This window comes from Thalassophryne amazonica, chromosome 12 (genome assembly GCF_902500255.1).
Source record: "Thalassophryne amazonica chromosome 12, fThaAma1.1, whole genome shotgun sequence".
In the NCBI taxonomy this organism is placed as follows: Eukaryota; Metazoa; Chordata; class Actinopteri; order Batrachoidiformes; family Batrachoididae; genus Thalassophryne; species Thalassophryne amazonica.
Genome location: NC_047114.1, coordinates 7,361,980 through 7,384,394, shown reverse-complemented (window position 1 = coordinate 7,384,394; position 22,415 = coordinate 7,361,980). Strand labels below are relative to the sequence as shown.

Below are 22,415 nucleotides of genomic sequence, written 5' to 3'. Positions count from 1 at the left end.
TAAGCCTCCATAAAGACTGCGCACGTTTTCCTCTGACCATCCAACTTTGAAAAGATCATTGGGATTGTCTACAATGTGTTTGACCTTGCTGCCTTTCTCCATTGCTCCTCACATCGACAGTCCAGACTTTTCCACAAAACAGCTAATCTTTATTCAACTCACATTTGATTTTGTTGCACAGGGGGGGGTCAAGTGTTCCTAGATATAGGTGTTGTTTCTCTTGCAAACATCATCTATTTTTATTTTATTTCTCATCAGATTCATCTTTGTGTCTCTCCTAATGAATTTTGCTATGATGTGTGCATAACATGTTGTAGTTTCAACACCAGTTTCACCAGCCAGTTTGTGCACTAGCTCACTCGTGTTTTTTTCTGCAGTTTCTTCAATACCAAAAATCCGGACAGAGACAGTGCTTCCCTGCAAAAAGATTCCAATGATACATAGAGGAATTTCTGCATGTACCTTAAAACATTTTTTTTTTCTGATTATGATTACTGAAACGTAAAATTTGGAACTACCTTTATTGTTAACAGTCTTCGCTCCAGGCTGAGAGTGGAAGCCTCTTCTCTAAACTCCTCGCCTATCTGGACAATACGTCACTCACCATGTCTCTGCCAATGAAAAACCAGAATGATGTCATCATGGAGACACCTAGAAGCCAACAGGTGGGCCTGGAAAATGTCCAAAGTCGGACCAGCCAAGCGGGCGTGACAGTGCAGAAAAAAGACACCACCCAGTCTGTGGAGGAGGTGTCAGAGGTGCAGGGCTGGATCAAGGAAGTGGCGCCCCCTCCTGCTTCAGTTGTCCATGAGGTGACGCACAAGAAGCCGATGCAAGTTCCAGAGCTCCGCCTGGACGTGAAAGCCAACAAGAAGGCCACCAATGATGTCTTTGGTTACGTCATCACAGACACAGAGTGAGTGCAGTTACAAACGTAAGATTAAAATGAAGCATGGAATGAATTAGTGACGAGGTCTGTAGAAAACTGCTCTCCATTTACCACATATTTTACTTGAAGTGTAAGGAAAAGGGGGTGTTTGTTAAAAGCAGAGTTTCAAAGCAGTTTTTTTTTTCTTTTCCAGTATGTTCCTAAGCAGAATCTGCAAGATTTTGGGATCCACTTTCATAGTTTTTTCATTTTTAATTACAACCCAAATGAAATACCAGTTAACGACATTCCATGTGAGATGCAACAAGATGCATCTTTCGGATGTTCTAAAAAATGGATCCTTTCTCAAACAGTGGTCTGCGGACTACCACTGGTGGAGTATGTTTTAAAATATCACACTTAAAATAAATATTCTCTTTGAACTTAAAAGCGTTTCTCAAACTGTTTAAAAATGAGTCCAGTAAACTAAACTGAATTTTGTTTGGGGGGTAAAAAAATTACAATACAGATATATCTGCCAATGTATGCATTAAAACAAGGCAAATATTCCTAACTTTATGACAAAGAAATGTAGTAAGGCTTGATGTTTTACAGATTAAATATGAACTTTATTATAAATTACTGTGAATATAACCAACAACCAGACAATGTACATCACGCCGCCTTCACTCAAATTGACACTTGCCGTGTTGCCTCAGTCAGCATTTGCATTAAATAAATGTCTCGTCTGTTTTAGCCCCATCAAGCTAGCAGCAATAGCGGCCACTTGTCGCTTGTCACTATAAACGCCCCTCTGATTGAACATGAATGGCAGCTGGTAGCTTTGCCTTTTTCTCTTGTGGCTAATGGGACCAAGGGGTGATTGGGGGTCCCAGCCATGCTTGACAGCATTGTAAACAATGCATTTGGTGCACCCTCTTCTAGACAACCTACACAATGATCATTTTCTAACAGCCACTTTGTTTTTGTGCATAAGTTATTCTGTCAAATAGGTTTTCATATCAACAAAAGCTGGCCAAAATAAATGGACAACCGATATATCAGTCAAGCTCTACACTTAACAAGCTAGGCTATGCTGGGGACATTGTTAAGCCTTAACTGGAGATAATTAATATCATCCATTTAACACTGAAGCAGTTGTCTAACACTGACTTTTATAAGGTATATTAAAGGATTATTAACCGAGCCAGTGAGGTTAATAAATCATTTATTATACGGCTATTAAATACACGCAAATTTGCAGTATCGCAGTTAACAACACTCTTTCGCTACATTGTGAGTGTTATTGATGCTGTTTTCGGACTCCCATTACTTACCTGGACTGATCCGGCGCAGCTCGAACGCTCTCTCTCCGTGAACCGGGGACTCAACTGGATCCTTTGACCCATCGTCAGGTGTTCTGCAGTGAGACTGTGTTTTGGAGATTCTCCAGTTTTATGATCTACCGAAGCTGTCTCTGCAAGGGGCCTAGAAAGCCTGAGGGCCCTTGGTCTGGGCATGTGGAGTTAACGCTGCAGCTATCCGCTGCTCCAGTGGCTCTGCAATGTCCTCTTCTCATCATCCAACACAAACACCATGTCACCTCGACAAGGGGACAAGTTGGGACATGTCTATCTCGGCTTTCAGTGCTTACCAGTCGAGTGAGTATAAGAGAAATTGTGGAGAGCTGGGCTTGTCCCAACTTGTCCTCTGGCACTCTGAAACGGAGGTGTTCCTTTGTCTCGCTTCATCAGTGAATCGGTCGTGACGCGCGAAGCCTCCGCGCGGCTTTCCATGACAAAATCTCTTGTTAAAAGTGAAATCTGCTGGAAAATGGCTGATGTCCAGCTCTTGTGATAACCAGAGAAATTGCACACGACGGTCCCGGCTCCACACAGCCATCCATTTAGAAATGATGTGGTGGTTTCTGCCTCTCGATGGCGGCTCTGAGCGCAGTGCTCCGTGCGCCAAAAAGCTGTAGTAACACTCCTTATTCTCTGTGAAGCCCGTAAAATTTTCACCGAAAGCCAGATAAATTTTTCGAATGGTTTCCAGCTGCCAGTCTCTAACAGTTTCTGAAAAAATTCTGATGGAAAAAAAGCCCAAATCATTCCGCCATTTCCTCGCAATGAAACAACGATGAGAGGGGTGGACCACTGCTCACTCCAAGCCTGCCCACAGGCGAATGACGCAACCGACAGGCGTGGAAAAACTCACGCATGCGCACGAAGGTTCAAGCTTGGCTGACGTAAAAACATATGAATCAAATCCATATAGTTTTTGAAAAAAATAAAAAGGTACAATACTTTTCTCACAGACCTCGTACAAGTTATGTGACAAACTTTTTTTGTACTATCAACTCATTAATCTGGGATTTTTATGCATTGCTGAAGTGTACTTCTTATTATTGATTTTTATTCTTTTAATACTGCAGTTTATTTTGTTTAGTGCTTTGATTGATGTGAAAGTCCAACATAAATAAAAATAACATAATTTATCAATAACAAATTCACAATTTTTTTGATATATTAATCAAATCAATGTATAAGTCACAGGGCCTCCCAAAGTAGTAAAAAACAAACAAACAAACAAAAAAACAACGCAACTCTGGAATATATGGTAGCAGGTATTTCTGGTTTTCGTTTCCCTTTTTGAACTAGTTAAAACCTTGGAATAAAAAGTAAACTTTAAATTTCTGTTACATTTGATGGTAAACTGTGAACTCAAAATTTCTGTTTTCAGACTTGTGCAGCGAGGATAATTCCACTCAGTCAAGTCAAGAAATGTTTCTCAGAAGTAACTTCCACAATTTTCTTCATTTTCTTCATAATTCTGATTAATTATTGATTAAAATATTTTCACATTTAACTTAAGAAAGGACACTGTTCCAGTAATATTATCCTGTTATTTAGCACATCGCTGCCAAAACAACCACATCTTTTTTTTTTTGTCAAACTTGATCTAATAAAAATATTCGACAATGCAGTTTTTGTATCTTTTTTGCTGTTTTGATGATGACAATTTGTTGATTGTAAAAAAGGATTCACACGTCAGTCATGTTTTTTCCTACTTTGTGCACCAAATGCACAGCAAAAATGGGCTATTTTGTTATATCAACCCCAGCACAAGTCACAAATTTTAGCTTTTACATTTAGCTGTAGAAGATCAGATAATTCCAGTCAGTTTCTCTTGAAGAGACTTTAAGAGAACTTTTTAATAAAACTGTTACCCAGATAACATTTTGATTTGGGTAAAAGTAACATCCTGCATATATATTTTTGAAGTATTGTTGCAGCTGCAACAATTCTGACCCAAGAAACAAATATCTTTATAAAGTCCCGTTGGTGTACAGCAGTGAAATTCCTCTCTGCAAATGTTTTATTTCCATAGAAGTGGAAGCGAAATGTGCTTTTTCCCATGAATACAAATAATGTTTGACTGTGCAGTCAAAGACAGGTGTAGTTTCCATTCGTCAGTCAGCCGGTGGACCCAGTGCATCTGAGATATTACCCAGAATGCAACAAGGCATGACCCCCACACTGCTTATTCACACACAGTTTGATTCTTCTGTAATTTATATGCTGCTTGTTTTGAGACAGAATTTCTTTCAAAATGCCTCATTTTAAGGAATGATTAGGGCATTGATCGTTTCCATGGACTTGTTTTCTTGCATCTATTTAAATCCAAATCCAAATTATACCTGAAGGTTTGAAGTACTTCTGTAGCTCCAGAAACAAAGAATGATTTTTTTGTCTTTGAGGCAACTGATTTGAACAATGGATGGATTTAATCATTTTGTGGAAAGAAGATTAACAGGAGTTTCTCTCTTTTCTTTTTGTCTTCCACTCGTCTCCCCGTTACTGTCGTCAGTGGGCTCCAGACAGACGAAGGTCTCCACCTGATGGAGATTCTGGCTCGCAGAGCCAATATCCAGATGACTGACTTCGCTGAGCTTTCGTAAGTGTTTTCTTTTTTTTTTTATTGCCTGGCTTCTATTGTAGATGTCATGAAAACCATCAAGTGGTCTCTTCACTGATGGGATATTTCATACTTGATTTAATATTTAGTTTAATTTAACTTAACCTTTTGAAAAAAGGGCATGACTGAGATGGTTTGGACTTCGGGAGTATACTTATTACTGATCAGTCTCCTGCTGAAACACCTTCCTCACCCTGTTGTTGGACCGTCCACCACCAAACGAAGCTGCCACTAATGTTCTTCCATCTGCTGAATGTGGGAATGGATGAATATTTGCTAAAGCATACCACAAAATATTCACAATGTGATGTGCTTCACAATAAAAGCGTTTTGACATCAGATTATTGGCAGCTCCACTGAAAACAGAGGAAAGAATTTTATTCTGAAAGGCATTCAGGCCAGCAGTAGCAGGCTAAATAACGGGGATATGGTGAACTTAAACATTCAGGGTAGCATTAGCAGGCTAACAGTAGGAATTATCAGAGATGAGCTAATCTGAAACATTCAGGCAAACATTAGCAGGCTAACAAGGGACTAACAACAATGAACAATTCTTAAAGGACATGTCGCACCAAAATCATAACAATTTAAATTTAGGCCGTTAGTGACCATCCGATGATCCACCGGGATTACTTTGTGCCCTTCCGTGACCGGCTTCAAACTATACGGCATTCACTGCAAACAGCTACGGTGACATCTGAAAACAAAGTACTCATGAGTACTTGTGTTTTTTTGACAGGTGACGTAGCTACTAGAAGCGTCCCAGCATGCACCTCAATGGAATGTAGCTGCTAACGTTAAGAACTGAGGCACAGATTAATTCCAAAGTTGACAGAAGTGTGATGTCGTGTTATGATGACTTGTTTTTAACTGAAAATTGTTCATTTTGATGCAGTCACTGTAAAAGATGCTGCTTCAAGGAGAATAATTATAAGAGTATAAGAATAAGAATAATTATGTACACCTGCACGGCCACGAGTCATAAATGGAGCCTGCCAGTAACAATCTCTGCTGGAGGCTCAGCTTTGTGCACGATTGAATGTTGTTATCAATAAAATCTAAAAAAATACATCTGCTGCTAGGGAAAAAAGTTGACAGTGGCAGGAGCCGCTCATCAGCTGCACAACGCGTGCACGCGCGCGCGCACACACACACACACACATTCCAGCTCCAATTTCACACTCAAAGTAAAAAAAAGTTTGCCACAAACACAAAAGGGATAAAATCCTGAAAATGCCACACTCACCATGTTATAGATTGTTTTCCAAATGTAAACTCCACAAGATCAAAGAAGCACACGCGCGCCGGCTGCAGCTCCACCTTTAGTTCTCTCACGATTGTGGCCTGTTAAATAACATCCATTAACTCCTGGAAATAATGTATTCTGACTTTTTCCAATGTATCAAATCCATCTCCGGTTGAGGAAGTCTGTTAAAAACAGCGTCTTGCAGATGTCCCCATGTCCATGTCCACAGCTTCAGTAAACTAGCATCACCACACTTTAGGTTCCAAAATCCGACACTGGGGTGAAGCATATCGTCTCCTGTCTGTAAATCCGAGCCATCTCTTTCAAATGAAAGCTCAGAAGCTTAATTTTCAGGTGGAGGAGGTTCGTTTCGCTCTGTGCGTCAGTCATCGGGATGTTTTTGCTCATTTTAAAATGTGTGTCATACTCCGAAAAATGCAGAGAATTTCAGAGTGAGACATTTTCCAGAAATTCACCTGGTAACGCTCAGAGTGAGAGGAATAAAATACATCAGAGACCACTAATTATTGGCACGTGTGTGTGTGTGTGTGTGTGTGTGTGTGTGTGTGTGTGTGTGTGTGTGTGTGTGTGGAGAGACTTACAATCATGAGTACCTGTATGTTGTTTTGCGAACTGGGACGTTAAAAAACGTGTGACATGTCCTTTAAATGTTCCAGATAACATTAGCAGGCTAACAGTAGGAATTATAAGAGATGAGCTAATCTTAAATATTCAGGCTGACATTAGTAGGCTAATGAAGGTCTAACAGGAATGACAGTTCTTAAACATTCAGGCTAACATCAGCAGCCTAACACGGGTCTAACTATAATTCTATGAGTCGCGGCAACATCACTTATGATTTCCTTCTGCGTTACGTGACTCATTGGCATAAAAATGCACAGCTTTTGTCTTGTTATACCACAGAGATACCATGTATATTTGCGAGTATTATTTCCTTGTGAATTGCGTATTTAAGGAATTATTTTTTATTAAGTCATGTTTCTGTTGTTTTTGCCTTGGCATGGCCTTCAAGTATTCAGAGGGTATGGATTATATCACCCAGGGGCATCTTGTCCGTACAAACTTGAAGCTGGACGATGGAAAAATGATCCTACACAATGGCCAGATGTTCAATATCCCGATATTTATTCCTCCCTCAAACACAACAGGGCCCGTATGCACAAAGCATCTCAAAGTCCTCTCACAGAGCTCCTAACTTAGCCTAAAATGTCCTGGAAAGGAATCTTAGCCTAAGAGTGAGCCAGGAGGTGTCTGAGAGCGAGTCTGAAACTCGTATCTTAGTGAGGAGGTGGGGTTGACCCCGTTGCTAGGTATGACATGGTCCTGTAAGAGCTGTGATTGGTTGTCACGGAAAGGGAAGGGGAAATAAAAAAATAAATGCACTCTGTGCTCCTACATATGAATGAACAGTAAAATCAACCGATCATATAACTGCATTAAGAAATGTGTAACTGTGAAAAGAATTTAATGTCATTATGATACTCAGCATAATTAAACTGGCGCGATCGCCGGGCCAGTCACTAAACCTGTAAATTATCTGTAATATCTGCAATGCTTTATGGGAGTTCTGGATTTTGGGGTTTTAAATGTTATTTACATGTTGTCATTGTGGTTCATGTTAGTTTAAAAATGTTGTTAGTGTTGTTGATTTATTGTGTTTTTGTAGTTCAGTTGGTTTAGTGAGTTAAGTGTCACCATGTTGTCACCGTAAGTGAAAAGTGTATTGTGTTTGATGCCGCCCCTGTGTTGTTTTATCTGAAAAATAAGAGCGCCTCCTAATGGCAGAGTGTCAAAAAGAGTTCATTAATAAGTTCAATGTAAGTATGTAATATTGTAAATACGTTAAAATTGCATGCATGACACAAGAAAGTGAAAACACTTATTTCCATTGTTGTCCATTTAAAAATCAAATGATAAAATAGAAATAATAATAAAATGTCAATAATACGGATAATAATAATAAAAATGATAATATTAATGTGTATGGAAATGTGTAATGTAAATATCTGTGTAGGCAATTTTAAAACAGTTTATACTGTTAGTTACTAGCGTCTACGTGTAATTATGTACGTCTAAATCTAAGACTAAGCTTCTTAACGCTAACAAACATTTTGTTTATCCTTTGCAAAGAGCATCAGTACATTATATCATACAATGAATGACACTATATATTTCAATTTATTCATGTCTTAACTTTCTTTAAAAGAAAATTTTAGACATACCATTAATGACATGTTGACTGCATATTCTGGCATTTTTGCGTTGTGTATATGTTGAACCATCTCGGTTTAGTTCAGGGTCGGTGCTAGCCATTTGGGTGCCCTAAGCACAAATGCTAACCTTAACCCTCTTTACTTCCAAAATAACTTCTCAATATTCAATATTAAATTAATATTGAGTTATTATTTTAATAATAATTTGTTACTGTTTTAAAAACAGCTGCAAATAAATAATTTTGCATTAACAATGGCGCCAAACATAACAAATATCAGGCTTGGTAATCAGAAACGGCTGGACACAAATGCAGGACTCAGACAGGTAGCTCTATATGTAAAAACAGTTTACTGAGACAGCAAATGGTGTCCGGTACACAAGAAGGCAGTCCAACAAGAGCAAAAGTACAACTAACATCAGGCTTAGGGGTGGTCGGATAAACAGGCAGGTGGTCATACACATGTAGCGGCAAGAAGGATGAGGAAACACTAGAACAGCCTCAGTGTATCATGGCCGACACAAAAATGTATGATAGCCATCCCAGGGTGGTAGCTGTACCCAGGTAGGGGTCAGTGAAGAATTACACAGAGATCAAACTTTAAAAATGCTCCAATCATGTTGAAAACTATATCACATTGCTTGTCTGATCATAACTATTCCAAAAGGGTATAGTTTGGACTATCTATGAAGGAATGTTCTGGAGTTATGGGGTCAAAACAGCAAAAATGGTGACAAAGGTCAGTTTCAGTTTGTACAGGGGTCAAAATTTAAATTTGCTCCAATTTCAGTAAAAAATTATGCAAAGTATTATTTGGGTTAACAGGGTTCTAATAAGGAATAGTTTGCACAATCTGTCATGCTTAGTTATGTTACAGGGTAACATATGTCACATGTCATAGAATCCAATGGATGTTGACCTTGTTTGACCTTTACTTTGGAGACCGAACATTCAACACAGTCAAAACTATTCAATTTATTAATCCTTTTATTTCAACCAATAATTTGCGTAATTTTTTTACTGAAATTGGTGCAGCTTTAACTTTTGACCCCTGTACAAACTGAAACTGATCCTTGTCACCATTTTTGCCTTTTTACCACATAACTCCAGAACATTCCATCATAGATAGCCCAAACTATACGTTTTTGGAATTGTTTTGATCAGACAAGTAATGTGATATAGTTTTCAACATGATTGGAGCATTTTTAAAGGTTGACCTCTGTGTAATTCCTCATTGACCCCTACCTGGGTACAGCTAAAACCCTGGGATGGCTATCATACATTTTTGTCTAGGCCATGATACACTGAGGCTGGATTCTAAGTGTCATTTCTTCCCTTTAAGTGGTACCGATTAGGTCAAAATTGATGACTGGCTGATGGACTAAGCTGGAGAGAAGACACAAGGCACATCAATCTGGTGAGGGAACAGGGCAAACGGTGAACCTTAAATACACCCAGGTGATGAGCTGCAAATTAGGAACAGGTGTGCGTGGAAAGCACCAGAACGAGGGAGTGGCCAGAGAGCGTGAAACGGCCACCACCAAGAACCAGGGGACAGACAAGAGAGATAGGGACAGACAGACCAAAGCAGGGAAAAAACCCAGCAAGAGAATAAACATTCAAGAAAACAAATGAACAGAAAAAGAAACAAAACATATTTACAACCCTGGCTATAAACAAAGGATCATTCAGGTCTCTGTAGCCTAATTCAAGAATACATGATTCCAAAAATGATCTGGGTGAGGTCACACTAGACACTATTAAAGTGATGCAGTGGCTTCAAAAAGCATACAGTCTGGATCTGGAAGATTCCAGTTCTTACCTAAAAAAAAAAACAGCAGAAAAAAACCCTCAGTAATCTTTCAAGTCATTATTCTTTTGCTCTCCTGAAATGTTAAAGACGAGAACAGCACTGTTTTCTTCTTTTTTTAAACAACTGGAAACATTCCGATGTGGCAACAATGATCCCGGTATACAGTCCAGATTGTTACCTGCATGATTAGTCAGTTCTCGCAAATGAAATCACTTTTCAAATCAAATCAATTTTATTTATATAGCGCCAAATCACAACAACAGTTGCCCCAAGGCGCTTTATATTGCAAGACAAAAGCCATACAATAATCACAGAAAAACCCCAACGGTCAAAACGACCCCCTATGAGCAAGCACTTGGCGACAGTGGGAAGGAAAAACTCCCTTTTAACAGGAAGAAACCTCCAGCAGAACCAGGCTCAGGGAGGGGCAGTCTTCTGCTGGGACTGGTTGGGGCTGAGGGGAGAGAATCAGGAAAAAGACATGCTGTGGAGGGGAGCAGAGCTCAATCACTAATGATTAAATGCAGAGTGGTGCATACAGAGCAAAAAGAGAAAGAAACACTCAGTGCATCATGGGAACCCCCCAGCAGTCTAAGTCTATAGCAGCATAACTAAGGGATGGTTCAGGTTCACCTGATCCAGCCCTAACTATAAGCTTTAGCAAAAAGGAAAGTTTTAAGCCTAATCTTAAAAGTAGAGAGGGTGTCTTTCTCCCTGATCAGAACTGGGAGCTGGTTCCACAGGAGAGGAGCCTGAAAGCTGAAGGCTCTGCCTCCCATTCTACTCTTAAAAACCCTAGGAACTACAAGTAAGCCTGCAGTCTGAGAGCGAAGCACTCTATTGGGGTGATATGGTACTATGAGATCCCTAAGATAAGATGGGACCTGATTATTCAAAACCTTATAAGTAAGAAGAAGAATTTTAAATTCTATTCTAGAATTAACAGGAAGCCAATGAAGAGAGGCCAATATGGGTGAGATATGCTCTCTCCTTCTAGTCCCTGTCAGTACTCTAGCTGCAGCATTTTGAATTAACTGAAGGCTTTTCAGGGAACTTTTAGGACAACCTGATAATAATGAATTACAGTAGTCCAGCCGAGAGGAAATAAATGCATGAATTAGTTTTTCAGCATCACTCTGAGACAAGACCTTTCTAATTTTAGAGATATTGCGCAAATGTAAAAAAGCAGTCCTACATATTTGCTTAATATGCGCATTGAAGGACATATCCTGATCAAAAATGACTCCAAGATTTCTCACAGTATTACTAGAGGTCAGGGTAATGCCATCCAGAGTAAGGATCTGGTTAGACACCATGTTTCTAAGATTTGTGGGGCCAAGTATCTGAATTTAAAAGCAGGAAATTAGAGGTCATCCATGTCTTTATGTCTGTAAGACATTCCTGCAGTTTAACTAATTGGTGTGTGTCCTCTGGCTTCATGGATAGATAAAGCTGGGTATCATCTGCGTAACAATGAAAATTTAAGCAATGCTTTCTAATAATACTGCCTAAGGGAAGCATGTATAAAGTGAATAAAATTGGTCCTAGCACAGAACCTTGTGGAACTCCATAATTAACCTTAGTCTGTGAAAAAGACTCCCCATTTACATGAACAAATTGTAATCTATTAGATAAATATGATTCAAACCACCGCAGCGCAGTGCCTTTAATACATATGGCATGCTCTAATCTCTGTAATAAAATTTTATGGTCAACAGTATCAAAAGCAGCACTGAGGTCTAACAGGACAAGCACAGAGATGAGTCCACTGTCTGAGGCCATAAGAAGATCATTTGTAACCTTCACTAATGCTGTTTCTGTACTATGATGAATTCTGAAACCTGACTGAAAATCTTCAAATAGACCATTCCTCTGCAGATGATCAGTTAGCTGTTTTACAACTACCCTTTCAAGAATTTTTGAGAGAAAAGGAAGGTTGGAGATTGGCCTATAATTAGCTAAGATAGCTGGGTCAAGTGATGGCTTTTTAAGTAATGGTTTAATTACTGCCACCTTAAAAGCCTGTGGTACATAGCCAACTAATAAAGATAGATTGATCATATTTAAGATCGAAGCATTAATTAATGGTAGGGCTTCCTTGAGCAACCTGGTAGGAATGGGGTCTAATAGACATGTTGATGGTTTGGAGGAAGTGACTAATGAAAATAACTCAGACAGAACAATCGGAGAGAAAGAGTCTAACCAAATACCAGCATTACTGAAAGCAGCCACAGATAACAATAAGTCTTTGGGATGTTATGAGTATTTTTTTCTCTAATAGTTAAAATTTTATTAGCAAAGAAAGTCATGAAGTCATTACTAGTTAAAGTTAAAGGAATACTCGGCTCAATAGAGCTCTGACTCTTTGTCAGCCTGGCTACAGTGCTGAAAAGAAACCTGAGGTTGTTCTTATTTTCTTCAATTAGTGATGAGTAGTAAGATGTCCTAGCTTTACGGAGGGCTTTTTCATAGAACAACAGACTCTTTTTCCAGGCTAAGTGAAGATCTAAATTAGTGAGACGCCATTTCCTCTCCAACTTACGGGTTATCTGCTTTAATCTGCGAGTTTGTGAGTTATACCACGGAGTCAGGCACTTCTGATTTAAGGGTCTCTTTTTCAGAGGAGCTACAGCATCCAAGGTTGTGCTCAATGAGGATGTAAAACTATTGACAAGATAATCTATCTCACTCACAGAGTTTAGGTAGCTACTCTGCACTGTGTTGGTATATGGCATTGAGAACATAACAAAGAAGGAATCATATCCTTAAACCTAGTTACAGCGCTTTCCGAAAGACTTCTACTGTAATGAAACATATTCCCCACTGCTGGGTAGTCCATTAAAGTAAATGTAAATGTTATTAAGAAATGATCAGACAGAAGGGGGTTTTCAGGGAATACTGTTAAGTCTTCAATTTCCATACCATAAGTCAAAACAAGATCTAAAGTATGATTAAAGTGGTGGGTGGACTCATTTACATTTTGAGCAAAGCCAATTGAGTCTAATTAAATGCAGTGTTGAGGCTGTCATTCTCAGCATCTATGTGGATGTTAAAATCGCCTACTATAATTATCTTATCTGAGCTAAGCACTAAGTCAGACAAAAGGTCTGAAAATTCACAGAGAAACTCACAGTAACGACCAGGTGGACAATAGATAACAAATAAAACTGGTTTTTGGGACTTCCAATTTGGATGGACAAGACTAAGAGTCAATCTTTCAAATGAATTAAAGCTCTGTCTGGGTTTTTGATTAATTAATAAGCTGGAGTGGAAGATTGCTGCTAATCCTCCCCCTCGGCCCGTGCTACGAGCATTCTGACAGTTAGTGTGACTCGGGGGTGTTGACTCATTTAAACCAACATATTCATCCTGCTGTAACCAGGTTTCTGTAAGGCAGAATAAATCAATATGTTGATCAATTATTATATCATTTACTAACAGGGACTTAGAAGAGAGAGACCTAATGTTTAATAGACCACATTTAACTGTTTTAGTCTGTGGTGCAGTTGAAGGTGCTATATTATTTTTTCTTTTTGAATTTTTATGCTTCAATAGATTTTTGCTGGTTATTGGTGGTCTGGGAGCAGGCACCGTCTCTACGGGGATGGGGTATTGGGGGGGATGGCAGGGGGAGAGAAGCTGCAGAGAGGTGTGTAAGACTACAACTCTGCTTCCTGGTCCCAACCCTGGGTAGTCACGGTTTGGAGGGTTTAATAAAATTGGCCAGATTTCTAGAAATGAGAGCTGCTCCATCCAAAGTGGGATGGATGCTGTCTCTCCTAACAAGACCAGGTTTTCCCCAGAAGCTTTGCCAATTATCTATGAAGCCCACCTCATTTTTTGGACACCACTCAGACAGACAGCAATTCAAGGAGAACACGCGGCTAAACACGTCACTCCCGGTCCGATTGGGGAGGGGCCCAGAGAAAACTACAGAGTCCGACATTGTTTTTGCAAAGTTACACACCGATTCAGTGTTAATTTTAGTGACCTCTGATTGGCGTAACCGGGTGTCATTACTGCCAACGTGAATTACAATCTTAGCGGTTCTTGGGTGGTTCTCCCAACCAAAATAAGCAACATTAAGTAGTCAGGCTAATATCGGCATGCTAGTGAGGGACTAAAGTGTGCCTTGACACTTGCATGCATTTTGACTTTGCACTCTCGCACACTTCGTCGTGACAGTGCCACCCGCTGTGTTCCCAGCTGGATGCTGTGCTTTGTGCGCTGGATGCTGGGTATATAAAATAATTATTTTGTAGCAGATTAATCATTTTCTCTCATAGTCGGCTGTTGAAAACACCTGTAAATGCTTTCGGAATCACAGAAGACTATTCCAGCTGAGACTTTTTTTCTCTCTCTCTCATGCTCTTCATGAGGTGGAGAATGCAATTGGAACAGTCTAAAAGGTAGTTATTTGTAATATTTATATTGTAACAGCTTGGTAAAACAGTTGTATGTTCATTCCCTTATGAGTAGCTGTAAAATTATGTTTAGAATAGATTTAACATCGTTATAATCGATCAGATGAGCTGCGCTGTGATGCAGTGCACTGACGCACGCAATCACTCGCACTCACTCGCACTGTTTTGTAATTGTTTGCACAATGTTCACGTGAAGTTCACGTAATTAAGACAGAGATTTTGAACATTTCAAAATTTTCTTTGAGCCCTTGCACAAAGCCACGCACAGTTTACAACGGTTTGTGACGAGTTTACTTTGCTGCATGGCAGAGTGGGTGCACGTCCGCGGATCAATTTTGTGTCAGGGCACCTTAGCACAGCTCATCTTAAACATTCAGTCAAACATCAGTGTAATGAGGGACTATTAGGAATTAGGTCATTTCCACTGACAAACTCATCCCATCTGTTCAATCTGATGTTAATCAGTGAAATCACCCGGTGGAGTTGGTGGTTACAAAGAAAACCTGCAGCGTCTTGGCCCAATCAGTTTGACACTTCCTCAATGACAACTGCAGGGGGTGAATTTTTTTTCTAAAGGCCCCCTGACACTTGCATGAATTTGATGCACGCACTTGCACAACCTATGTTGTGCATTCAGGAAGCTGAGTTGGTAGCTTCATCCGTGAGGTCCACTTAAAGCACGTTACTGAGAAAATAAGCAGGTCACAATTTGTTTACATTGTCCACAACAAAGTAAACCGTGACGAGAACTCAAGTCCCCAAAAATATGATTTAATAAATACCTGAACCCAGCTGCTGTGAACACGGCGTTGCCCAGACATGGGTTTCATATCAGCTGTTCCGGACTTCTATAGAAAACCTATGGGTATTGTGACGCAGGCTTTGTCCAGTATATGTACAGTTTATGGTAATGACTCAGTGGAGAGCCACGCCACCACCTGTCCCGGAGGTTAAGTTAAATGCAACATTATTATCGGCCATTTTAAAAGGTTTCTTGATATTTAGTGAGGAAAATACACCCAAGAATGGGTAAGTCTCCAAGAAGGAGTAGTTTGGTCAACGAGCAAGGAAAACATGGTCTGAAAACACCTTTTTTATACCTCAACAACAAAGAAACCTAGCTGGATGATCTAAGCATATAGTGTGTAAAATAAGTATGGAACACATCACCATTTTTCATAGTGAATATATTTCTAAAGGATATATTGACATTAAATTTTGACCAGATGTTGGTAACAACCCAAGTAATCCATATATGCAAAGAACCCAAAACAAATAAGTACAGAAATTAAGTTAATGTGTCATAAAATGGAATATCACAGGGGAAAAGTATTGAAGATGCTTCCTCAGATTTATTTATTACATTGGTAATGAAGCTTCAAGACGCCTCCTGTGTGGAGAAACCAGTCTCATGCATTGCTCAGGTGTGATTTTGGTTAATTCTTCCAAACAAACAGTCTTCAGATCTTGAAGGTTCTGTGGACCTCTTCTATGAACTCTGATCTTTAGTTCTTTCTTTAGACTTTCTATTGGATTCAAGTCAGCTGATTGGCTGAACCATTCTCACAGCTTTATTTTCATTCTCTGAAACCAGCTGAGAGTTTCCTTGCTCGTGTGTTTGGGATCACTGTCTTACTGAAATGTCCACCCTCATTTCATCTTCATCATCCTGGTAGACTGCATTCATCGTTCCTTCAATTGTATGAAGTTTGTCACGGCTGGATCCTGAAAAACAGCCCCACAACCATGATGTTCTATCTCCAAACTTCACTGTTGGTCTGGTGTTTTTGGGCTGATGTGCAGCGACATTCATGGTGTGTATTATGGCATCCAAAGAGTTCAGTTTTGGTCTCATCTGACCAGACTTCTCCCAGTATTTCATAGGCTTGTCTCAGTGTTGTGCAGCAAACTTTAAATGAGCTTCAACATGCTTTTTCTTCAGTAATGGAAATTTGTGTGGTGTGCGTGCACGCAGGCCACGGCGGTTGAGTGTACTACTTATTGTTTTCTTTGAAACAATTGGGCAGTGCAGTCTCATTTGAGGGTTCGTGCTAAAGGGTTAAAATGTGACACATATACCACAATAATCCTACCTTCATCCTACATCCTTGCCCGAATCAGAAACACGGCACTTTCTCTGAGTTTTTGGGCAAAGTGAAAATGCAAAGAAAAGTTGAAGATGTGGTAGAAAGTGGACATGTGTTGCGGTTTGTTTATGTCCTGGAGCTCAAACATGTTGCGGTTCTTGTGCAGGCAAGAGACTGAGGTGTGTAGGCTAACACTTACCGACACGACCTCTCCCATTTGGCTTGTCTTTCCTTCTCCACAGGGAACTGAAAAAAACCTGCACTTTTCGTGACTGCTTGTGATTGCAGCCAAAAACAAAACACCATCTTTCTGTGTGAAGTGATGCTGTGTTTGTGTTGTGTAATGACAGGCTGTCCCCGGAAGTGGTCAAATCCCGTGATATCATGCAGGGGTTCAAATGAGACTGCGTTGCTCCATTGCACCTGCTCATTCCAGGTCTTTCTGAAGTGGACCTTGGCTCTTTGACACTCTGCTGATAATTCTTGTCACTCCTCTGTCATAAATATTGGAAGAAGCACCTGGTCATGGGCAGGTTATGGTGAAATGATGTTCTTTCCAGTTCCAGATTATCATCCCAACAGTGCTCACTGGAACATTCACAACTTTGGAAATCCTGCCGTAATACCTCCATCACACTTAGTATGAATGAGCACATGATAAGACGAATCAGGCAGAATGTAAAAAAACAGAATTTGTGCCACATCTGGGAGGGAATAAGAATTGCGGAGGACAGCTGTCAGAACACCCAGAGTGCACTCTGACCCACCCTAACTGATTCATGCATGTGCCGTACACAAATGTACGTACAGTAGAGTTCAGAATAATAGTAGTGCTATGTGACTAAAAAGATTAATCCAGGTTTTGAGTATATTTCTTATTGTTACATGGGAAACAAGGTACCAGTAGATTCAGTAGATTCTCACAAACCCAACAAGAACAAGCATTCATGATATGCACACTCTTAAGGCTATGAAATTGGGCTATTAGTAAAAAAAAAAAAAAAAAATGTAGAAAAGGGGGTGTTCACAATAATAGTAGTGTGGCATTCAGTCAGTGAGTTTGTCAATTTTGTGGAACAAACAGGTGTGAATCAGGTGTCCCCTATTTAAGGATGAAGCCAGCACCTGTTGAACATGCTTTTCTCTTTGAAAGCCTGAGGAAAATGGGACGTTCAAGACATTGTTCAGAAGAACAGCGTAGTTTGATTAAAAAGTTGATTGGAGAGGGGAAAACGTATATGCAGGTGCAAAACATTATAGGCTGTTCATCTACAATGATCTCCAATGCTTTAAAATGGACAAAAAACCAGAGACACGTGGAAGAAAACGGAAGGCAACCATCAAAATGGATAGAAGAATAACCAGAATGGCAAAGGCTCACCCACTGATCAGCTCCAGGATGATCAAAGACAGTCTGGAGTTACCTGTAAGTGCTGTGACAGTTAGAAGACACCTGTGTGAAGCTAATTTATTTGCAAGAATCCCCCACAAAGTCCCTCTGTTAAATAAAAGACATGTGCAGAAGAGGTTACAATTTGCCAAAGAACACATCAACTGGCCTAAAGAGAAATGGAGGAATATTTTGTAGACTGATGAGAGTAAAATTGTTCTTTTTGGGTCCAAGGGCCGCAGACAGTTTGTGAGACGACCCCCAAACTCTGAATTCAAGCCACAGTTCACAGTGAAGACAGTGAAGCATGGTGGTGCAAGCATCATGATATGGGCATGTTTCTCCTACTATGGTGTTGGGCCTATATATCGCATACAGGTATCATGGATCAGTTTGGATATGTCAGAATACTTGAAGAGGTCATGTTGCCTTATGCTGAAGAGGACATGCTCTTGAAATGGGTGTTTCAACAAGACAATGACCCCAAGCACACTAGTAAACAAGCAAAATCTTGGTTCCAAACCAACAAAATTAATGCCTCGCAGATGTGAAGAAGTCATGAAAAACTGTGGTTATACAACTAAATACTAGTTTAGTGATTCACAGGATTGCTAAAAAAGCAGTTTGAACATAATAGTTTTGAGTTTGTAGCATCAACAGCAGATGCTACTATTATTACTACTTTTTTTTTTACTAATAGACCAATTTCATAGCCTTGAGTGTGCATATCATGAATGCTTGGTCTTGTTGGATTTGTGAGAATCTACTGAATCTACTGGTACCTTGTTTCCCATGTAACAATAAGAAATATACTCAAAATCTGGATTATTCTTTTTAGTCACATAGCACTACTATTATTCTGAACACTACTGTAGAACACAGTAACAGTACCTGGGCAGCTGCCAGATTGTAGTAAGGACAATAAGAATACACTCACAAGCCGTACGATTGCGATCCAGTTGCGGATTGGCAGAATATAATCCAGTAGCACTTGAAGCGCATTTGTGGTGCATTCAGGCACATTTGGGACATTTAGCCACCGTTCAACATGGTGGAAACATGCTGAATGGCCTCCAAATGCGATCAGAATGTCACGAATGCTGTTTTCACGCCGTCCAATTACTTAGAAAGCAGTCAGGCTGCAGTCAGATGGCACTTTGATTGCCTTTTGATAGTGGTTCCACCTTGACTGCGCCATGACTGTTTTGAACATGTGCAAGAGCAGAAAGCAAAAGCAGCTGGTACTTTTCTACCGTTCTGCCACTGAGAGCATCTTTGCTTACAACTTGACTGTGTGGTACACCGGATGCTCTGCAGCGGACCAAAAAAAAAAAAAAAAATGCAGGGAGTGATTAACACAGCTCAAAAGATCGTAGGCTGTTCTCATTCTTCTCTGGAGGAATTGCCAACTCTAGATTGCGCTCCAAGACCGTGTTCACACTGGGGTTTGTAATCCATCTTAAGTGAGATTCAACCCGGCTTTCAGACTTGTTTTTCATCCGACTCGGCCGCGTTCAGACTGGGGTTTGCAATCCAGCTGCAGCCACCAGTGTTGCCACCGTTACTTTGAAAAAGTAATTCAACTACTGATTACTTCTTGAAAAAGTAACTTAGTTACTTTACAGATTACTCAGTTTTAAAAGTAACTAAGTTAGAATACTAGTTACTATATTACTTTCAGCGGCTACCCACCCCACCACCTCAGCATGAAAATGATAACCTGGTTTGCCAACACTCACTTAAGTTTAAAGTCACCCATTCTTGACTTCAATGAACATAACTACTTGTTTTATAAAAAAAAAATAGACATCTTTCTTGACCTCATATTTAACTGTTGACAGCACTGTAGTGGTAAAACTTGCAAGTTCTAACCTACATTGTTTATAAATGTAACTATTAAATTCTTTCTAACATTTAAATTCGCTCTAAACCTTTTAGTTGTTGAAATTATTATTATTGTAAGTAATATTATATAAAAGTAAAAGAAAGGCTTCAAAAGTGGACCATTAATCTAGGGGTGTTGTGGAGGGCCACATCCCTGCCCTGCCCCATGCCCCCTTTCTGTATGAATTTGCCCCTGCTTTGAATAATGGATAATGTTTATTTATGCAGAAAACACAACCAGATTGACAGGTACAAAAGTTTTATCAGTGTTTTTTATATCATGTTGCCCACAGAAAGACAGTTTAGGTATGTTTGGGTGGCAAAAAAGTGTTAGTTGTTTATGTGTCGCGGATCAGCTGTTTTTATCGAGGACACACAGAGCGGCTCAGAGTTTTAAATAAAGGGGAAAAAGGTGTAAAAATGTCTTTGTAAAGCTCAGTGCAGGTGTGCTGTTGTCACTGTGCTTTGAGAGATGACGACTGTTTTTTCAACTCAGAGCTGCTGCAGAAAACCATAGATGAAAAGCGCAGCTCGCTGAAAGCGGGCGAAGTCGGCAGTTCAATCGAAACCCAGCCCCTGCCCACGGGCCAAGTTTAATGCTGCGACTGACCCACAATACAAAAATAACAGTAGCGTTAAGTAATCCATGGGCCCCCTTAATAAAATTCTGGCTCTGCCCAGGTACAGACTGTGGCTTTTTGAGATCATGTCAGATCATACAGATACAGATATTTTTTATTTTATCTAGCGCGGATTTTGCGGGGAAAACTGCATGGGGGAGAACTTCTCTGTGCAAAAAATCTGGATCCTGTGATGGTTTTCTGACATCTGAATGAGTGCAGGTGTGTGTGTTGTGTGGGCCGCTGAAGAGGAGGTACTGCTGGCCCACCACCACCAGATGGCGCCCTGCTTGGAGTGCGGGCTCCAAGCACGAGAGGGTGTTGGAGCCGCTGGGAGTGACAGCTGTCACCTATCAACACCAGCTGTCACTCATCACCATCACTATAAAGGCCGGACTGCAACTCCACCTCCTTGCCGAGAAATCAGCTACCACTCGAGGTAACCTTCTCTGCGGTAATTTATTGTATCTAAACATTGTTCTGTGTGCAGCCGTTTTTCCTGCGGACTTAGTCTGAAGCTGGATTGGCGGATAGTGGGAGTGCGACGTTCTTCGCCTCTCACTCCATCCAGGGAAGAGACTAACAGGAGCTGCACGGGTGAAACTGTTTCTGGAGGTGGAGGTTCTCCCTCCCGGAGGAACTGATCAAGGGACGATTACTGGGTGTGTCTTCACACACCCACCATTAACTGTTTCTGTTTCTGCCAGCAGTACCTGGTCTAACAGCTGGAGACGGTGGCCACCTGGGACTCGGGACTTGGCGGCTCCGGTGTTCTTCAGATCCGCTGGCGGTGGAAGCCGTGTGGGATCCGGCTCTTCTCTGGACAGACGTCTTCTATGCTCGAGCCTGCCCACACGTCACCTTGTATACGATTGACTGTACTCCTCTATTGTTATTGTCTGTATTCTGTTGTGCAATTCACAACATTAAATTGTTACTTTTTGGCTCATCCATTGTCTGTTCATTAACGCCCCCTGTTGTGGGTCCGTGTTACTACACCTTCCCAACAGTGTGCATGTTTTGCCAAAGAGAAATAGTTTTACTGGAGAAGACAGGGTGCACGGACGTGGTCTGATGTCCCAAGCTCATCCTACACATGTGTACGAATTCAAGTCATGCGCGGGCGGGGAGCTGCACGTGCTGTTTTATGTTTACCAATGAAAAATAATGGACAGCTTTATGGATTATTTAACTGACTACTTCAAATAGGTAAATGTGAATTTGTGTGATATTTCATTTTTGCTGTGCTGATATTTACTGTGACGGTTTTCTGACTCAGACATCAGAACTAGCGCTGGTGTGTGTGTGTGTGTGTGTGTGCGCGCGCGCGTTTGTGTGTGTGTATTTCACACAGAAACAGTATTATTATGAATCATCTATATTGGAAATTTGTACAAGTAATCATAGTACATGTACATGATAGCCTGTGATTATTATTATTTTTTGTTAGTTTTTTATTATTATTTTTTGTGTGGTTGGTGGGTGACTGACAGGCTCGTCTGTCCAGGGCAGGGCGGGCCTAACTGACTCTGAGGGCGGGGACGGCACCCAAAGGCCCATCCACGACGCCGGGCCTGGACAAATCCCAACAAACGGAGCAAGGTTTAAATTGTATCCACCTCATGAGCAAGCACATGAGCAGTTTGGACAGAGTTGTCTGGGTGTCTGGTGGCTTCCCTCAGCGGTCTGCTTCTTGCACACTCAGTTTTTGAGAAGTGCCTACTCAAGACATTTGCTGTACAATTTGTATTCCTCAGTGACTTATGGGAATAAATGTATCCATTCCTTGACCCATCTAAAGAAAATTGGCTGTAAAAGTGAGGATTTACTGTCAATTCATCAGAGTGCCGTGATTGTTGTTTCACGTTATAA

General features: G+C 40.5%; 1 protein-coding gene across 1 annotated transcript in view; it reads left to right on the top strand.

Moving 5' to 3' along the window:
- LOC117521373 (receptor-type tyrosine-protein phosphatase N2-like) overlaps positions 1–22,415 on the top strand; it is a 742,548-nt gene that overhangs the window by 179,490 nt on the left and 540,643 nt on the right. Inside the window, exons 9-10 of the mRNA XM_034182665.1 lie at positions 546–916; positions 4,739–4,825. Coding sequence (XP_034038556.1) covers positions 546–916; positions 4,739–4,825 — 458 coding nt within the window. The remainder of the gene's footprint in view (positions 1–545; positions 917–4,738; positions 4,826–22,415) is intronic.